The sequence below is a fragment of the Lampetra fluviatilis genome, chromosome 63 (genome assembly GCF_964198595.1).
Source record: "Lampetra fluviatilis chromosome 63, kcLamFluv1.1, whole genome shotgun sequence".
NCBI classification, from domain to species: domain Eukaryota; kingdom Metazoa; phylum Chordata; class Hyperoartia; order Petromyzontiformes; family Petromyzontidae; genus Lampetra; species Lampetra fluviatilis.
Window position 1 is genome coordinate 7,031,249 of NC_136337.1, and position 19,473 is coordinate 7,050,721.

Sequence of the window (19,473 nt, forward strand, 5' to 3'; positions counted from 1 at the left end):
GCGCACCAAGCGGCATCCCTAGTTGTGCTGATGTTCTAAACACCTTTTTTAAGTGGCGCGTGACCGGCAGCTCGTGGCGAACTGTGGTGATCGTCGCTTTTGTTTTACAGGAGCATGACGAAGATTCTAGAGGACACCAACGAAAGCTTGGAAGACACCTTGTGTCGCACTTTCACCGTAAGTGTTGCGATCGTTACCGTCGTTTGCTGTCCGTCGTTGCGATGGCGACTCGTTTTGCCCAGGAAGGCGTCTCGGGCTATCGGGACCTCGCTCGTGCTTCGGCGCGTTCGGGGACGACGACCACGAGCGGACGGACATCGTGACGACGGCTACGACAAGCGCGCTACCACCGCTGCCACCGTCATCATCACAAGCACCATCACTGCCGTCACTACCACCATCATCATCACCACCACCATCATCATCACCACCACCATCATCATCACCACCATCATGACCACCACCATCGTCACCACCTTCATCATCACCACCACCTTCATAGTCACCACCACCATCATGATCAGCACAACCATCATTGTCATCATCTCCACCTTCGTCACCACCAACATTGTCATCACCACCATCACCACCTTCATTGTCATCACCTGCACCTTCGTCGTCATCACCACCACCATCGACATCATCATCACCACCACCATCGTCATCACCACCACCCTCATCATCATCACCACCACCACCGTCATCACCACCACCACCGTCATCACCACCATCATCACCACCACCATCGTCATCACCATCACCACCACCATCTCCCCACCAGAGACCAAAGCGAGACTGTGACGAGGTTGACTGGGACCGTTTAGCAGCGTTATTGGAGACTGCAGTGCACTGGGGATGATAGGGAAATGAGACTCCGATCTCAAGAGAGAGAGAGACACCACGATAGAAGACTTTGACTCTTAAACAACTTTTATTGCCGCCAGCAGCAAAAGCACTGGAGACTATTTCGATATGAAATGCACAAAGTCACCAGCAAACAAAAGAAAATTAACGCTACAAATCCACGCGCTGTGGCACTAAAAGCACCGCGCACAACACGAAAGAAAAGTCACGTGGTGGTTGTGGTGGTGGTCATCGCGCACGCCACGGTGACGAGCGAGCGCTTGAGAAGGTGAACACCACGAGGGTGCCGTCCACGCTGGTACAGAGAGGGGCTTGTCCGGCTCCCCAGCGTTCGAAGTAGACGTGCACATCACCGACATGTGTGTGGTACATGGCGTGCTCCAGCCGGAGCCGCGCCTTGAGCAGGCCCCTGAACACTGGATAGGAGAGGGAGTTGTCACCCCCGGAGTCGCACAGGTTCAACCTGAAGCCGAGTGTTGGCTGTGTGGAGGGAGGCGTTGTCTCTCGGACGCTCGCGACGAAACGCGCGTTCTTGCGCACGAACATACGGAGAACAAACTCGGCCCCGCGGCATTGTGGGAACGTGTAAGATGTTGCACCAGTGGAGGTAATGGTTGCTATTATTCCACCATTGGAACCTCCTTTGCCAGTAGCAAAATATGATAATTGTTTTTTTACCCTTTTATCTGGCAACAAAACTGACACCATTTTTTGTCAATGCAAACATGACTCCTTGTAAAAAAGGTGTCAGTTTTGTTGCCAGATAAAAGGGTAAAAAAACAATTATCATATTTTGCTACTGGCAAAGGAGGTTCTAATGGTGTAAATGCTTACCCTGAGCTCTCATACTCTGATGGTGCATTGTCATTGAGTTGTGCGCCTTTTGGCGTCATCTGGTCCAACACCATGTGAGACTAGGCTCTAAGAAAAGCTGTCTCGGGTGTGGACCAATCAACTTCAAGGACAGTGCATACATTATCAGAGTTGTGTTTTTTGTTTGCATTCTGACCGCAGGTATTGTGGTCAATGCAAACATGACTCCTTGTAAAAAATGTGTCAGTTTTGTTGCCAGATAAAAGGGTAAAAAAACAATTATCTTATCGGTTGCTATTATTGTTGGTTGTGTTTTTGACAGTACCAGTATGAAGCCAACGGAAAGGTAATCACGAGAGAGTTGATTCCGGGAGGAAGCTGCACGATGGTGACCCAGCGGAACAAGTGAGTGCAGATCGCCAGCGGTGCGCTCGGTGCACGCTCAGCCAGAGACGCTTGTTTACCCAGTAGAATGTGGAGTGGTAGTGTCGTGGGGAGCGCTGCGCTGTGAACACGGTGACCCGACGCGGTGACCACCGGCTTTGCTCGACCGCCAGCCAAAAGTCGCTCCTGCGAGGTTGACCGGAGTTCGCGTGACGGTTTATGCTTCTCGACGAGAACAGCAAGGTTATCGATTGTGGTTCATTTGTGGCGAGCGATTTGTGCGTGTGTGTGATGAGTGCGAGCCTTGTGCCGGGGAATGCCTTTAAACGTTGTATGATCTCCTGTAGATGTAGATGCCACTGGTTCTTCACGTTCTGCAGATGTAGATGCCGCTGGTTCTTCACGTTCTGCAGATGTAGATGCCACTGGTTCTTCACGTTCTGCAGATGTAGATGCCGCTGGTTCTTCACGTTCTGCAGATGTAGATGCCACTGGTTCTTCACGTTCTGCAGATGTAGATGCCGCTGGTTCTTCACGTTCTGCAGATGTAGATGCCACTGGTTCTTCATGTTCTGCAGATGTAGATGCCACTGGTTCATCACGTTCTACAGATGTAGATGCCACTGATTCTTCACGTTCTGTAGATGTAGATGCCACTGGTTCTTCATGCTCTGCGCTGGTTCATCACGTTCCGCAGATGTAGAAACCGCTGGTTCTTTACATTCTGCAGATGTAGATGCCACGCTTCTGAGACACAATGGGGGTTGATGATGTTCGTGAAAAGCACAGAGAGCGTCGTAGCGAACCGCACAGCGATGACACAACAGCAACGGACGATGGCGGTGGCCCAGCCAGTAATGCTGGGAATGCTGGGTAATGATACCGAACAACCACCGCCATCTCGGTCCGAACGGGCAACTGTGTGGACATACTGACAGGTTTGTTCGTAGCTCTGAAAGTGCTCTTAAGTAGAGGAGTCTGTATAGGAGTGGCGGCAAAAAAAAAACCTAAATATATAAATAAAGCCTCACGTTCGCCGTCACCCTGCCTGTGTCGCGCGACAGGCACGAGTACGTGGAGAGGTTCGTGCATCACAAGTTCTGCAGCGACGCGGTGCAGCGGAAGTTCGAGAGGTTCGAGGCAGGGTTCACGTCCGTCTGCCAGGTGCTCCACTTCCGCCTGCTGAGCCCGCGCGAGCTCAGGGACGTGGCGTTCGGCAAGGCGAGCTACGACTGGCCTGCTCTCGAACAGGTCAGCGCAGCGCCCCCTCGCGCAGCACGCACACGGGCTCGGGGAGCTGGCCCGCTCACTGGAGGCGGCGGCGGCGGCTGTCGGCAAGATCCCTCGCAACGCAAGCGGTCCCCTGGGCGGCACGTTGGTCGTTATTCTGACCCCCGCCGTCGCGTTTGGTATTATTCTTACGTCGTTTTCCATCGCCGTGTGCCGCACCCCTCCACCCCACCCCCCCCCCCGGGTCTTCGTGTTGAGTAACATCCAACCCACTCCTGCCTGTCCCTCCCTCTCGGCGGTTGCGTTTGCCGGTATTCTGTCGCGGTGCCGCCTCGACTTACTCGGCTGGTGCGGGGGGTTCTCGCCGCGCGGCTCTTCCTGCCGGCGCCCCCTCGCGCTGTCGCCGTCGTCGCCGTCGTCGCCGTGCCGTCGTTTGGGCCCCCCCCCCCACCGCGGCAAAACGTACGGGACGTCGTCGCGTCCGAACGGCGGCGCCGGACAGAGCGATCGTCGGGGCCACTCGTCGCCCGGACGGCCCCCCGGGTGCTGCCGTCGCCGCCGCAATCGCCACAATTTGCGTCGGGTAGATACCGGCGGGTGCCGCGCGTGTGTCTTGCAGGGTGTTGTCTACGCCAAGGGATTCAACGCCCGGCACAGCACCATCAAGATGTTCTGGGAGGTCTTCCGTGAGCTGTCCGACGAGCAGAAGAAGCGGTTCCTGAGTGAGTGCCGCAGCACCTAAACCCGCCAGCTGTCACATTCTCAAAAAAAAAATTTTTTCACGGATTTTATTTCATTTTTATTTACTACGCTCGTCGTTTACCCGGGGAAAGTCTCGCCGAGTCTCGAGACTCTCGCTCGGGAGGGTCCTGCCGAGTTTTGCCGCAGTCGTGGCCGATGCTGCCGCCGCTGCAGCGCGCGCTGTCTGTGATCCCAATTGGGTCATTTTCAGGTAGTTACCCAGCATTTGGGGATGTGGATTTGGCCAATACCGGTTACATCATATCGTGGATTTTTGTTGTTGTTATCAACTATGGGAGGAAACTGGAGAACCCGGAGGAAACCCCACGCGGAACAGGAAGCGAGAGAACACAGACTCCACACACACACACAGGCAGCGTCGAGAGTTGAACCCAGGGCCTCTTCTCTGTGGTGCGCGAAGAGTCGTGACTCAGGAGTCGACGCTGCCCCACGGCAGTCCGGTGGAAGCCACATCAGGCTCACGTGGTTAGAAGTGAGAGGGCGGCTTTTATCAAGCGCTGCAGTCCCATCGTCGTCGCTTTCGTGTGCGGTGTGTCGAGAGCAAGCGGTTGCAGCAGCTGCACCTTTACCGCCCGTCTGTCCCCGTTGCCGCAGTTTTCGTGACCGGCACGGACCGCGTGCCGCTGTCGGGGATGAAGGCGCTCGGAATCACCTTCTCCATGGCCGAAAACCCGGAGGGCCTGCCGCAGGCCCACACGTGTTTCCGCACGTTCTACCTCCCGGCCTATGGCGACAAGACGGACCTTCGCAACAAGCTCAGCATCGCTCTGGAGCAGTGCTTCGGCTTCGCACCTTTGGAGTAGAACATCGCTAGTCGGTCATGCGCCGCCCCCCCTTCCACCGCCCTCCCTTCCCCCCTCGACGCGTCTGTAATAATACGCCTGTTAATTGTTTTTTTACCATTCTATCTGGCAACAAAACTGACACCTTTTTACAAGGAGTCATGTTTGCATAGACCGCAATACCTGCAATCATAATGCAAACAAAAGACATAACTCTGATAATGTATGCACTGTCCTTGAAGTTGATTGGTCCTCTCGTCACTTTATCTCTCGTCACTTTCTCTCTCGTCACTTTCTCTCTCGTCACTTTCTCTTTCATCAATGTATCTCACCACTTTCTCTCGCTCTCTCTATACAGTCGTGTAGAGTTGCGGCCAAAATCACGGAAAGCGAGTTCGCGTATACCGAGGGAATGCTGCCCTGCCTCCCGGCGTCCATTACAACGAACTAATTGGTGCAAACACGACATTGTAATTACACTTACACGTGGAGTGAACACCCAAGACGTTTGATAACTCGGTAACAAATCAGCATGTTTACAATTTATTGCGTGTAAAATGGACAAACACTTGAGCAAAGTCACTCCTTTTGAAGCGGAGTAACTTCCGGTCGCCATGCAGCCGCGGAGGAACCAACTGAGGATCGCCGGTGGAAGCCGGCACGCATTCTCTGATTGGGCTTTGAAGAATTCACAAATGTTTTCGTGCGTTTTATCGAATGCGATGTGCGGGGTGTCAATGTGCGAACGAGAGAGCGGCGGGGGTGGTGGGCAGGAAGAGTGGAACACAATCACAAATCTACCAAATAGAATACCGGACACGCGCCGAGTGACCTTTCACGTCGACGCGAATCGCGTGGGGCAGAGACGACGGCCGCTTTGTCCATGGAGTTGTCAAGGAGCTCTCCGACGAGGTGTAGCAGAGGAGGGGAAGGCGAGACTTCTATTTGACAGCTAACAACGCGGAGACACTTAACAGCGGAGTGACACTCGACTCGTCTTCGTCACGGGAAAGTGCCACTATTGTCTGCGACTGTCACCTTTTATTACGGCTTGCATTTAACTCACTCCGTCTGTTGTTGTCGTTGTTGTATCCTTAAATCTTGTGACTACATTTTATCACACTTCCCAATGTGGTATCGACTGCAAACTTGGTATACAGTACTTATGTCATACTGATGACAATACTATATTCTATCATAAAAAATAGATATTTTTTATAAAAATTTCTGCTTTGGGTCTAATTGTCCACGCTCAACTGACGTTGGCTGTAATTAGCCACGGTCCCTTACGTTACGGCAAGCTTCAGGGCCACTGCCTAGAGTGGTGGAGTTCTGCCATTACTAGTACATTTCATAAAAGCGTGTTTTTAAAAAAGTGTTTTTTTAATATTACTTTTAAATCTCCTTTTCTCTCCGTCCTTAATGTCTAACCACCTGTGGTCTCTGGCGACACGTACCCTCTCATTAATGTTATCCCTTCACAACCTGTGTTCTGTTTCTAATTTCTCTCGGCACCCCGCGTGTTTCTTAACGTGTTCGTACATCTTTAGTGGGGATCCGTGGAACCTTTCTTCTCCACCTCCCATACTCCCCCCGCTCCCTGCCCGGAAGCTCGTGACCTAAACGTTCCCTTCCCACTCAGTTGTGGAGTGACTCATGCAGCCAGCTATATGGCTGCAGAGTTTGGTGGTACATGTTGTTAACGTCGTTTATTGTGAAAATTCGGTCACAGTTCCTATGACCTGCACTGTTTCGTTGCTTTCATGGCTTTATTTTGGTGATTTTCGAAAAGTTGTTTGGTTTGGCCATGTTTGTTTGTTGTAGTACAGAATTAGCCTTAATCTAAGTTGTCTTGTGGTTGTTGTTGTTGTTTGACTTGCATCCAACTGGGATTTTTGCGCACAGCGTTGGTGTACGGTGATTTTTCTGCAATATTTTGCTGTCTTTTCTTGGATTTTCTGTTTGCACATAGTCACTATAAGATGTATTCTTGTTCATGTTTTTTGTTTGTTGCGGTTGCACCCGAGTCAAGAGCCGAATGGCTCACAGGGCTACACCTAATACATGAATTTGAACTTGAAGCTCGTTTCATCTCGCCAAACACCGTTGCCCGCAGTTCGTTCGGTGTACATCTTCTTGGTTAAGGCGCTAGATAAATGTATAAGATTGTCGTTTTGGTGACTCAGGTCAAGTCACTCTTGCAAATGAGACTCCGGTCCTCGCCTCTTCTCGAGTTCTCAGCTGGTTCATCAACATTTACTTTGATTCTTAATGCTGTGTAAGACAACAGAGATCCCCCGTGTAGCCTTGACTGCAGGGGCAAGTGCTGTTCGCGAATAGGCGAGCAGCACCTATGAAGGCCGGCACGGCACACGAGGGGGTGGGTAGCCAGCACCACGCCCGGCCGCCTTTGTCTCCCCAGTGGCGATGTTACGCTCTGCATTAGGTACTCATTTGAGGCTGAGTCCACCTAGAGGAGGCCCCGGACCGGTTCAGATAATCGTCACCAACGGCCGTGAGCAGAAATCGAACTCTGGTCGCCGGGTTTGGAGCACAGGGCACTAACCACTACACTACCGCTCCACATAAGCTCTATATATAACACAGACATACAAATGGTAGATACGGCTGTAATGTGTTTTGGGTCAGGTCGCGTAAATATAATTGTGTCGTTAAAAAAAACATGGATGATATCGGTCGCGAAAGCCTGCGTGTCGAACTGGGAGTTACGTCGATGAAAATGCGGTTTGAAAGCAAATTCTCACCAATAGTATGCAAATGTGGCACAGTGTGAGCCTAATTGAGTTCCTGTATAGGCGATTGTTCAGCGTTTTTATTCTTCTGCTGCTGGCACAGCTGCTCGTCGTTCTTAGCAGCAGCGAATGCCACGGGGTTCAATGTCCTCGTCGTCCTCATAACTCGAGGGCTGTATTCCCTCTGGATCATCATCATCATCCTCTCTGGGGTCATCCATAAATGGCGCCACGCGATTTTGGAGGATTTTTGACCCCCCCCCCCTTCGTCACACGGCGTCACAAAACTCTGCCCCCCCCCCCAAATAAAACATGCTTCAAATCGCTTTAAACTATTTTAATTGTAGTGCGTATCTAATGTGGCGCTGCACTCTGATGTAGGAGAAAACATTAATTAAAAAGTACATTTAATTAAGTATAACGTGTTGTCTATATTTATTTAAAGTTGCGCATTTTGATGTGGGTGGTGATTGGTTGGTGGATGGTAATTGGTGGGTGGTGATTGGTGGGTGGCGATTGGTTGGTGGATGGTAATTGGTTGGTGGTGATTGGTGGGTGGTGATTGGTTGGTGGTGATTGGTGGGTGGTGATTGGTTGGTGGTGATTGGTGGGTGGTGATTGGTTGGTGGTGATTGGTGGGTGGTGATTGGTTGGTGGTGATTGGTGGTTGGTGGTGGTATCGCTTCATCGGCCTCCTGCTCGTCTCGTCGCTGCTGCTGCATCAGATCCTCGGCCAACTCCACCCCACGCCCCGTGGCGACTGCTCCGCACTGTCGAGGCCGTCCCTGCCTCACTCCTCCCTGCCTCACTCCTCCAAGGTACGAGGAGTTTGTGGTCCACATCGAGTGGACGAAGCGGCGAGTCGATGCGCGCGTGTATAGGTATGTGGAAGTGTGTGTGTGTAGGTGCGTGTGTGTAGGCTTTTGTTTGGCCGGATCGAGGGGGCTAAACGGGCGCGGCACGGGCTAGAGAAGAGATGGAGTGATGTGGTACAGGAGGACGTGGAGCTGAGTGGACTTGCCGATGACTGGTACCAGCGGTGTCAAGATCGGCCTCTGTGGAGGAGGCTCGTGAAGGACGCTACTGGGCAGTTGGAGGCAGTCGCCCTCCAACAACAACGGAGGGCAGAGGAGCGACGCTCACAACAACGAGCGGAGCGCCGGGTGGCTAAAGCACAGCAAGTTGGCACAGTAGGGGGCACAGGTGGTGCATCAGCCAGTCATCTTGGTCATCTCGGTCAGTCGACCCGTGGCACCTGGGTCTGCCCCGTGACCTGCCAGCGGGCGTTCGACACTTCACGTAGCCTCAAGGTGCACTTGGCCTGGCACAAGCGTCGTGGTGACGTCACCGCCACTTAGTGGCGAATGGCGGTTATTGTGTAGGTATGTTTGTGTGTATGTACTAAGTGTTATTTTTTTTATTGCTTATGCCTAAAAAGTATAGAAAATGGCTATTCCCCACAAACGTTGCTTTTACTGGTAGGAACCACCTGGTTCCACCAGCCCACAGGGGATTATTGTGTCCGTCCGTCGTGCATCCAAAAATGGGAGGGCTGGGTGGGGAGGGTGGGGAGGGGCTGGGCGGGGAGGGGCTGGGCTGGGCGGGAAGGGGCTGGCCATTGGCCGAGCAACCCAACGTTTCTATCATCTCCCTCTGCAGGAATGTGTTAGTCATCCTGTTGGGTGACTTTAATGCCAGAGTGGGTCATGATGCTGGCACCTGGGCTGGAGTGATTGGAAGGCATGGGCCAGATCAGCTCAATAACAACGGTAGGAGGCTGCTAGACTTGTGTGTAGCCCATGGGCTTAGAATTACCAACACGCTGTTCTGGCATCAGGGTATCCACACAACATTATGGATGCACGCCGGGCTCATGCCCTTGACACTTGACCTACATTGATGCTGATCTACCCACTGCCCATCAGCTTGTCATCTGTAAGATGCGCCTACCATTATTCCACTCCGGTGGTGAGTGTCCATCTAGGACAGGGGTCGGCAACCTGCGGCTCCGGAGCCGCATGCGGCTCTTTTGAACCTTGACCGCGGCTCCGGGGCGGATGCTAGCGAGGGGAGGAGGCGCACTGTGACACCTGCTCTGGCGTTGCCGCTGCTGACAGGTCGCCGCTCCGCTCCACACTGCCCGCCTGGTGACAGGCAATAACGTTGCCGTTGCTTTGTCACATGTTTGGAAGAAGTAAAAACCTTCCTGGGCAGCAAAGAGCTCACCTTTGCTGAGCTGGAACAGCCAGAGTGGCTGGAAAAATTACATTTTATGGTAGACATGACAGCACATCTAAACACGCTAAATACAACCCTTCAGGGGAAAGGAGGCACAGCCCTGCACATGCTGGAGGAGGTTTTGGCATTCGAGCGCAAGTTGACAGTGTTTGTCAAAGATTTACAGAGAGGTACACTGTCTCACTTTCCCTCTTTGAGAGAGTTCAAACAAAGTCATGATACGATAAATTTGGAATATTTCAAGTCTGCAATCACCACAATGCAAAGTTCGTTTGGGAAACGATTCTGTGAGTTCAGAGAGGAAAAAACGACATTATCCTTCCCTGTCACTCCCCTGGCGATCGATCCATCCCTATTGAATATGACTGCATTTGCAGGTGTAAGTCAACCTGATCTTGAGATGGAACTGGCCGATATAGCCGACAAAGATATATGGGTGTCCAAGTTCAAATGCTTGACCGCTACTCTTGAGGATGTTGCCCGTCAGAAGGCCATTCTGGCTCAGAATCATAAATGGAGTGATATTGAAAACCTTCCCAAACAGGACAAACTTGTATTCGAAACATGGAATGCCATCCCCAACACTTATATAAACATGAAAAAGTATGCATTTGGAGTCCTGTCGATCTTCGGCTCCACATATGTATGTGAGCAGGTCTTCTCCAACATGAACTATATTAAAAACAAACATCGATCACGCCTCACAGATGACAGCTTGCAAGCCTGTGTGAAAATGAAGGTGACGTCTTGCAGCCCTGATGTGCAGACACTGTGCACTGAGGTTCAGGAGCAAAAATCCCATTAACCAGGTAATTTAGCTATTAATTTGCAAAAATATATTTTACATTGTTAAGTGAAAAAGTCCTTTTTTTATTCAGATTGACAGCTGACTGCACGATCCTGTATATAGCAATAAGGTAAGAAACAATATATGCAGTGTTATATTTGTTTTAATAGTTGCAATGGTTTTGCGGCTCCCAGTTTATTTTTTCCTTCGGAAACGGGTCCAAGTGGCTCTTTATGTCTTAAAGGTTGCAGACCCCTGATCTAGGACCACATTCAAACCCACAGTGGCCTGGTCTCAGCTAGCTGACGATAGTTTCAAACAGGAATTTCAATATCGCTGGCAGCTGGGGTTATCATTGTGCCCCCCTCCTTCTGATGTTGGGAGAAATAGGTGAGGTTCAAGACTGGCTCATGCAGCTGCAACGGCTGCATTGTGGAAGCGGTCCAGACCTCCGCAGAGACCCTGGCTGAAGGACGAGGTGTTCTTGCTGGTTTAGAGAAAACAACAGGCCCACTCCCATCATCTACATAATCTCACATCGGAGAATTAGGAGGCTTAATGCAGCCTTCGCTCGGAGATTCGGAGAGCCGTGCGGCGCTGCAAGGATGAGTGGTGGTGGCGGGTTGCTGAGGAGATGGAATCTGCCTCAGCAAATCACTATTTAATTCCATCAAAAAAGTAACTTGTAGCACCTCACCTATCACCATCCTTAAGGGAAAGAATGGTAATCCGATTTCTGACCCCCAGGAACAGGTCTGCTGGTGTGCAGAGCATTTTTGTGAGGTCTTGGGGGAGGGGAATTCCCTCAGCGCAGAACACATCATGGGACAAGGTGGGGACGACCGCTCGGGCTGCCATGCCTCAAATATTCTAAATGGTTGACTGAGGTGCCATCTGTGGAGGGCAATCCGAAGTCTGAGACGAGGAAAAGCGCCGGGAAGAGATGATCTCCCAAGCTAAATACTGAGGGAAGGTGGCATCTGCGTGCAGACTGCCCTACATAACATCATCACAACTGTCTGGACCATAGAACGGTTTCTGAAGGATTGGAAGTGGGGACCGCACAGATTGCAACAACGTAGGGCATGTCTCTTCTCAGTGTGCTCGGAAAGGTCCTGGCATGCTGATGATGAGAGGCTTACAGAGCCCCAACGTGGTTTCAGACCAGCGCGGTCCTGCACGGATGCCATATTCTCTGTCCGTCTGCTACAGCAGGCGTGTAGGGAATTCCAACAAGGCCTACATCTCTGCTTTATTTACCTGGTCAAGGCCTATGATACCATCAACAGGCCAGGGCTATGGACAGTTCTTCGTGCTTTTGGAGTCCAAGACTCTGCTCACAATCATTAAAAGCCTCCATAATGGTGGGCAGGCCCAGGTAAAGCTACGTGGCCAGGAGTCGGAGCCATTCTGTTTACTTTGGAGGGTGCGACAGGGATGTCCTCTGGCTGCCACATTATTTTACATCTTTGAAACACGTAGTTTGAGAAGATTTATTTGGCTGTACCGGAGGAATTTCCATCTGGTACAGATACAGCGGGAGGCTGATCAATGCCCGGGTGCAGTCGAGGCATGACTCCCTATTGGTCAACCACGTTATGCATGCTGATGATCTGGTGATTGCTGCTCACGCAGATGAGTTGGAGGTGCTGCTGCTGGAGCTTGCCACTAAGAGGTGTGGGGCCTTACCAATCAGCCCCACCAAAACTAAGCACCTGCCTGGGTATTTTGTACCATCGGACACTCCACCCCCACAACTCCAAATTGGTGATGGGCAGTTGTGGAGAGAGTGGAGAGTTTCCCATACCTGGGCAATGTGCTTATGACCAGCTCCAGTTTGACAGGTTTCGCTCCGAATCAGTCAGGCAGCCAATGGCTTTTCAGGTAGGGGGGGGGGGGCAACCCCTCCAGCAATGAAAAATGATAGGAGTTAATAAGGACTTGTCCCTTGCTTTTTAATCGATGCATGTGCGGTGATGGCACAGCCATCGATCAAGGGTCGAATTCGAACCGTGTGTGATCGGCATCGCGCTCGCTGAAGGTGAATGCCTTCAGGGAAGTCGTGTCCTGTATACACAACTGCGCACAATTCTGCGAGTCGCTTATAACCGCTTTGCCGTTACTTATTGCCAATTATGGACTCGGACTATTGTCCTATCATCTCATAAGAGTCCCTGGCACGTAATAATATGCTACAGTGGCAGTGGGGGTCGCAAAATGCCGATTTATTATTAATAAACCACAATGATCGGATCGAAATTAGGGATTTTGATCAAATCATTGGGGGGGTACTTTCCACCCCACCCCCCCCACTGGCTCCACCAGTACAGGCGGCATTGTATTGTAATCGGCTGCACAATGCTGTATGGAAGCTACTTAGTCTGTTGCTCCGCACGAAGCTTCGGGTCTTCTCGGCCAGTCATGCCCTCGGCTTCTCTATGCTTGTGAAACGTGGACCCTTCTAATGAAACATCTGCGCTGGTTAGAAATATTCAGGCTGGCATGCCTACAATCCATCCTTGCTGGATTGTGAGCTCACAAATCCTTTAAAGATCTGGACACATTCCCATCATTGAGCTCCTCCGGCAGGCAAGGCTGCGTTGGCTGGGTCATGTAGCACGCATGCCCAGCCACCGCATGCCCAAGCAGCTTCTGTTTGGCTGCATCGAGGGTGCAGTGTGTTAAAAACATTGGTGATGAGACCAAGGTATGGTACTGACCACCAAGCCCCCCTTTGTGTGCCATGCTGGTCATCATTAGGTGGTTGCTAACAGCACTTGGCCCATGCCTATTAGTGGGATCTTTGTCTCTGTAGTTGTACATGAGTAGGTTGTTTAACGGCACTCTTCACGGGAGGCGTGGAGGCAGACTCAGGATGCGTCCCTAATTTGTGTTTCTCCCCCTCCCCCTCCCCCCCTCCCGTAGACTCCGGGACTGCGAGGTCCTCCTCCACGGTCGCTTCGGTCGAAGTGGTCGTGGGACTACAACCAGACTCCCCCAAGGTACCAACAACAGCAACGACAGACCCCCCCACCCCACCCCTCCGTGTAGATGTAACAGACTTAGGGTGCTGTTAGCGAGCACAAATCAAAATCGTAATATTTATTTATACTGCAGGAGGAATCCGATGAGCTATGAAGCTCTTTTTCACAGATGTCCAGTAGGGGGCACAGGGTAAGAACGTTACAACAACAATAAAAAACACGATAGTAGTACAAAGTCTCAAGAAAGGTCAACAAATCACCCAAACACACACCACAACAACACTAAGCCATCCCCATCCTACCAGGCAAAGCCCACTGAGAAGTGACTTGGCCGCCACAAATGACAGCTCAACAAAGTGGCACCATCGTTTGGGCATTTATAGCAGCAAAATAATCTAAATAATATCAATACCCGTTCCCGATCGATGACTTTGCATTGCGCATAAGTATGCCGATAATGCAGCTTATGATTGAGAAATTATATCTGTGTTAATGATATGTATTTAATATTGATGCATTAACTTAAGATCATATACATAGTACAAATTATTCCTGTATACCTTAATGAATGATTAATGGTAATAGCAATTATTGCATAGCGACAATTATTGTATTATTGTTGAGAGTCGATTGCATTCAATGTGCGTGACTATTTGGCATGTGGCCGGATCTGCCAGTCCCAAGTGCATGTCATCTACCTATTTTATCTTTCTCTTGGAAACTTATTCTGTACTCATTAAGTAGTAAGGTGATTGCAACTTAGTATGGTCTTAGTTATGATAAGTAATATTTTAATTCTATATAGCATCATTCATGATAATTGCATCCCATAAAGGTGAACATTCCTTATGAGGACCAAATCCTATACACAGCTACTACAAAGCAAATTAAAACCCTCTTAAGCAAAATGATAATGAATTAACAAATAAATGTCAAATCTTGACTTAAAGCTTTCGTGATTGCAGGAATTCCTATTCTTTCGGTCTGTCGGTAACGTCACGTAGATAGGTTAAAATTAATGAAAACAAAAAACAAAAAAACTATGACGTTTCGATCGCGTCGTTTTTTTATTATTAATTTCAACCTCTCTACGTGACTTTACCGAAAGACTCAAAGAATATGAAATGTCACCAAAACAAAAGGCACATGAAAGTAGATGAATGGTAAATGATGGAAAAATCTAACAATTTGATGCCTTTATTACAGCGACTTGGGCGGGCAATAACAAACCCAGGTAACCATGGCAACTGCCTCTCCGCTCTATTGCCAACGGCGACGAGGTGCGTACCATCCTGGCCCCAGCCAATATGGTCACCTATATGGGGCCTCGCCCCTCCTTTTGTGGTGAGAGTAGGTAGTGGTGAGTGGGGTGAGTAGGTAGTGGTGAGTGGGGTGAGTAGGTAGTGGTGAGTGGGGTGAGTAGGTAGTGGTGAGTGGGGTGAGTATGTAGTGGTGAGTGGGGTGAGTAGGTAGTGGTGAGTGGGGTGAGTAGGTAGTGGTGAGTGGGGTGAGTAGGTAGTGGTGAGTGGGGTGAGTAGGTAGTGGTGAGTGGGGTGAGTAGGTAGTGGTGAGTGGGGTGAGTAGGTAGTGGTGAGTGGGGTGGGGTGAGTGGGGTGAGTAGGTAGTGGTGGGTGGGGATTATCAAGGGATGAGTGGTGAGTGTAGGTAGTGGTGAGTGGGGTGAGTAGGTAGTGGTGAGTGGGGTGGGGTGAGTGGGGTGAGTAGGTAGTGGTGAGTGGGGTGAGTAGGTAGTGGTGAGTGGGGTGGGGTGAGTGGGGTGAGTAGGTAGTGGTGAGTGGGGTGAGTAGGTAGTGGTGTGGGGTGAGTAGGTGGTGAGTGGGGTGAGTAGGTAGTGGTGAGTGGGGTGGGGTGAGTAGGTAGTGGTGAGTGGGGTGGGGTGAGTAGGTAGTGGTGAGTGGGGTGAGTAGGTAGTGGTGAGTGGGGTGAGTAGGTAGTGGTGAGTGGGGTGAGTAGGTAGTGGTGGGTGGGGATTATCAAGGGATGAGTGGTGAGTGTAGGTAGTGGTGAGTGGGGTGAGTAGGTAGTGTTGAGTGGGGTGAGTAGGTAGTGGTGGGTGGGGTGAGTAGGTAGTGGTGAGTAGGTAGTGGTGAGTGGGGTGAGTAGGTAGTGGTGAGAGTATGTAGTGGTGAGTGGGGTGAGTAGGTAGTGGTGAGTGGGGTGAGTAGGTAGTGGTGAGTGGGGTGAGTATGTAGTGGTGAGTGGGGTAAGTGGTGAGTGGGGTGAGTAGGTAGTGGTGAGTGGGGTGGGGTGAGTAGGTAGTGGTGAGTGGGGTGGGGTGAGTAGGTAGTGGTGAGTGGGGTGGGGTGAGTAGGTAGTGGTGAGTGGGGTGAGTAGGTAGTGGTGAGTGGGGTGGGGTGAGTAGGTAGTGGTGAGTGGGGTGAGTAGGTAGTGGTGAGTGGGGTGAGTAGGTAGTGGTGAGTGGGGTGAGTAGGTAGTGGTGAGTGGGGTGAGTAGGTAGTGGTGGGTGGGGATTATCAAGGGATGAGTGGTGAGTGTAGGTAGTGGTGAGTGGGGTGAGTAGGTAGTGGTGAGTGGGGTGAGTAGGTAGTGGTGAGTGGGGTGGGGTGAGTAGGTAGTGGTGAGTGGGGTGGGGTGAGTATGTAGTGGTGAGTGGGGTGAGTAGGTAGTGGTGAGTAGGTAGTGGTGAGTGGGGTGAGTAGGTAGTGGTGAGTGGGGTGAGTAGGTAGTGGTGAGAGTATGTAGTGGTGAGTGGGGTGAGTTGGTTGTGGTGAGTGGGGATTATCAAGGGATGTGGGGTGAGTAGGTAGTGGTGGGTGGGGATTATCAAGGGATGAGTGGTGAGTGTAGGTAGTGGTGAGTGGGGTGAGTAGGTAGTGGTGAGTGGGGTGGGGTGAGTAGGTAGTGGTGAGTGGGGTGGGGTGAGTAGGTAGTGGTGAGTGGGGTGAGTAGGTAGTGGTGAGTGGGGTGAGTAGGTAGTGGTGAGTGGGGTGAGTAGGTAGTGGTGAGTGGGGTGAGTAGGTAGTGGTGAGTGGGGTGAGTTGGTTGTGGTGAGTGGGGATTATCAAGGGATGAGTGGTGAGTGTAGGTAGTGGTGAGTGGGGTGAGTAGGTAGTGGTGAGTGGGGTGGGGTGAGTAGGTAGTGGTGAGTGGGGTGGTGTGAGTAGGTAGTGGTGAGTGGGGTGGGGTGAGTAGGTAGTGGTGAGTGGGGTGAGTAGGTAGTGGTGAGAGTATGTAGTGGTGAGTGGGGTGGGGTGAGTATGTAGTGGTGAGTGGGGTGAGTAGGTAGTGGAGTGGGGTGAGTAGGTAGTGGTGGGTGGGGTGAGTAGGTAGTGGTGAGTGGGGTGAGTAGGTAGTGGTGAGTGGGGTGAGTAGGTAGTGGTGAGTGGGGTGAGTAGGTAGTGGTGAGTGGGGTGGGGTGAGTAGGTAGTGGTGAGTGGGGTGGGGTGAGTAGGTAGTGGTGAGTGGGGTGAGTAGGTAGTGGTGAGTGGGGTGAGTAGGTAGTGGTGAGTGGGGTGAGTAGGTAGTGGTGAGTGGGGTGAGTAGGTAGTGGTGAGTGGGGTGAGTAGGTAGTGGTGAGTGGGGTGAGTAGGTAGTGGTGAGTGGGGATTATCAAGGGATGAGTGGTGGGTGGGGATTATCAAGGGATGAGTGGTGAGTGTAGGTAGTGGTGAGTGGGGTGAGTAGGTAGTGGTGAGTGGGGTGGGGTGAGTAGGTAGTGGTGAGTGGGGTGGGGTGAGTAGGTAGTGGTGAGTGGGGTGAGTAGGTAGTGGTGAGTGGGGTGAGTAGGTAGTGGTGAGTGGGGTGAGTAGGTAGTGGTGAGTGGGGTGAGTAGGTAGTGGTGAGTGGGGTGAGTTGGTTGTGGTGAGTGGGGATTATCAAGGGATGAGTGGTGAGTGTAGGTAGTGGTGAGTGGGGTGAGTAGGTAGTGGTGAGTGGGGTGGGGTGAGTAGGTAGTGGTGAGTGGGGTGGTGTGAGTAGGTAGTGGTGAGTGGGGTGGGGTGAGTAGGTAGTGGTGAGTGGGGTGAGTAGGTAGTGGTGAGAGTATGTAGTGGTGAGTGGGGTGGGGTGAGTATGTAGTGGTGAGTGGGGTGAGTAGGTAGTGGAGTGGGGTGAGTAGGTAGTGGTGGGTGGGGTGAGTAGGTAGTGGTGAGTGGGGTGAGTAGGTAGTGGTGAGTGGGGTGAGTAGGTAGTGGTGAGTGGGGTGAGTAGGTAGTGGTGAGTGGGGTGGGGTGAGTAGGTAGTGGTGAGTGGGGTGGGGTGAGTAGGTAGTGGTGAGTGGGGTGAGTAGGTAGTGGTGAGTGGGGTGAGTAGGTAGTGGTGAGTGGGGTGAGTAGGTAGTGGTGAGTGGGGTGAGTAGGTAGTGGTGAGTGGGGTGAGTAGGTAGTGGTGAGTGGGGTGAGTAGGTAGTGGTGAGTGGGGATTATCAAGGGATGAGTGGTGGGTGGGGATTATCAAGGGATGAGTGGTGAGTGTAGGTAGTGGTGAGTGGGGTGAGTAGGTAGTGGTGAGTGGGGTGGGGTGAGTAGGTAGTGGTGAGTGGGGTGGGGTGAGTAGGTAGTGGTGAGTGGGGTGAGTAGGTAGTGGTGAGTGGGGTGAGTAGGTGGTGAGTGGGGTGAGTAGGTAGTGGTGAGTGGGGTGAGTAGGTAGTGGTTAGTGGGGTGAGTAGGTAGTGGTGAGTGGGGTGAGTAGGTAGTGGTGAGTGGGGTGAGTAGGTAGTGGTGGGTGGGGATTATCAAGGGATGAGTGGTGAGTGTAGGTAGTGGTGAGTGGGGTGAGTAGGTAGTGGTGAGTAGGTAGTGGTGAGTGGGGTGAGTAGGTAGTGGTGAGTGGGGTGAGTAGGTAGTGGTGAGTGGGGTGAGTAGGTAGTGGTGAGTGGGGTGAGTAGGTAGTGGTGAGTGGGGATTATCAAGGGATGAGTGGGCACAATTCGTAGTGGTGAGGCAGCTTCATGACAATGACCAAAATACCTCTTTTCGCAACATCATAGATCTACTGATATGATAAATACTGATAACGCGCCTGTCTTGAAACGTGTCCTGTCCAAGTCCACTTCTCTTAAGGTCGCACCATGTTCCCAGGTCCGTCATGCTCCTCTGTGCGATCTCTCCATGCGTGGCCATAGCAACCGTAGGAAGTTGACGACGGCGACTTGACGAGAGTACTTGCATTGGATGACGTTAAAAGCGAAGTGCCCAGGCACACGCAGTGCTGATGCCACCCCCCTCACTGTGCCCCAGGTCTCGCTTGCCTAAGGCCCTGCGCTCAAGGATCCGTGTCCCCGTCACCCGAAGCACCACCTCCTCCACGACACCGGCCTCCTCCTGACGGCTGAGCAGCCTCTGCTTGAATCTGAGCAGATGCTGCTGCAGCTGGTGCTGGTGCCTGGGCGGCCCCCGCCTCGCTCCTTTCCCGCTGGTGCGCCCGGCCGCATTCTGGAAGGCCGCGGCTCTCGGCGATGACGGTAGCCGCCTCGACGACCCGAGCGCGGAAGAGAGCCAGAGCTGCTGTTGGGCGTTTACGGCAGCCCCTTGGCTCGTCCAACGTGAAGTGCGCCCAGGCTGCGCGGGGCGGGAGTGGTGAAGAAGACGCGGGTGCAGAGGGCTTGCTCCGCCACAGAGGTCGCAAACGGGGTTTGATTCCTTACCCGTACCCGGCCGCACCAGGGTCGCAAATGGGTACCCGGACCTGTACCCACTCGGGTAAGGGTACCCGTTCCCTACCTGTACCCTACCCGAAATGAGTGACAAACGGTTACTCACGGCCTACCCGTACCCGGCTGGCAGAGGTCGCAACCGGGTACCCGATACCCGTACCCTACCCGATATCCGGCTACCCGTACCCGGCCGGGTACAGGTACCCGTTTGCGACCCTGGTGCGGCCGGGTACGCGTAGGC

At 52.1% G+C, this 19,473-nt stretch overlaps 1 protein-coding gene and 1 long non-coding RNA gene across 2 annotated transcripts in view; both read left to right on the forward strand.

Annotated features, from left to right (window-relative positions):
• Nucleotides 1-7,889, forward strand: part of LOC144951742 (putative E3 ubiquitin-protein ligase HERC4) — a 34,902-nt gene extending 27,013 nt beyond the window's left edge. The window contains exons 21-25 of the mRNA XM_078882079.1: nt 111-177; nt 2,000-2,082; nt 3,126-3,312; nt 3,911-4,013; nt 4,648-7,889. Of these exons, the coding sequence (XP_078738205.1) occupies nt 111-177; nt 2,000-2,082; nt 3,126-3,312; nt 3,911-4,013; nt 4,648-4,856 (649 nt within the window). The 3' untranslated portion in view covers nt 4,857-7,889. The remainder of the gene's footprint in view (nt 1-110; nt 178-1,999; nt 2,083-3,125; nt 3,313-3,910; nt 4,014-4,647) is intronic.
• Nucleotides 7,890-8,283: 394 nt separating this feature from the next.
• Nucleotides 8,284-19,279, forward strand: LOC144951629 (uncharacterized). Its single transcript, XR_013640520.1, has 3 exons — nt 8,284-8,406; nt 13,539-13,615; nt 18,817-19,279. It is a non-coding gene; the product is annotated as an uncharacterized LOC144951629 (long non-coding RNA).
• Nucleotides 19,280-19,473: the final 194 nt, after the last annotated feature.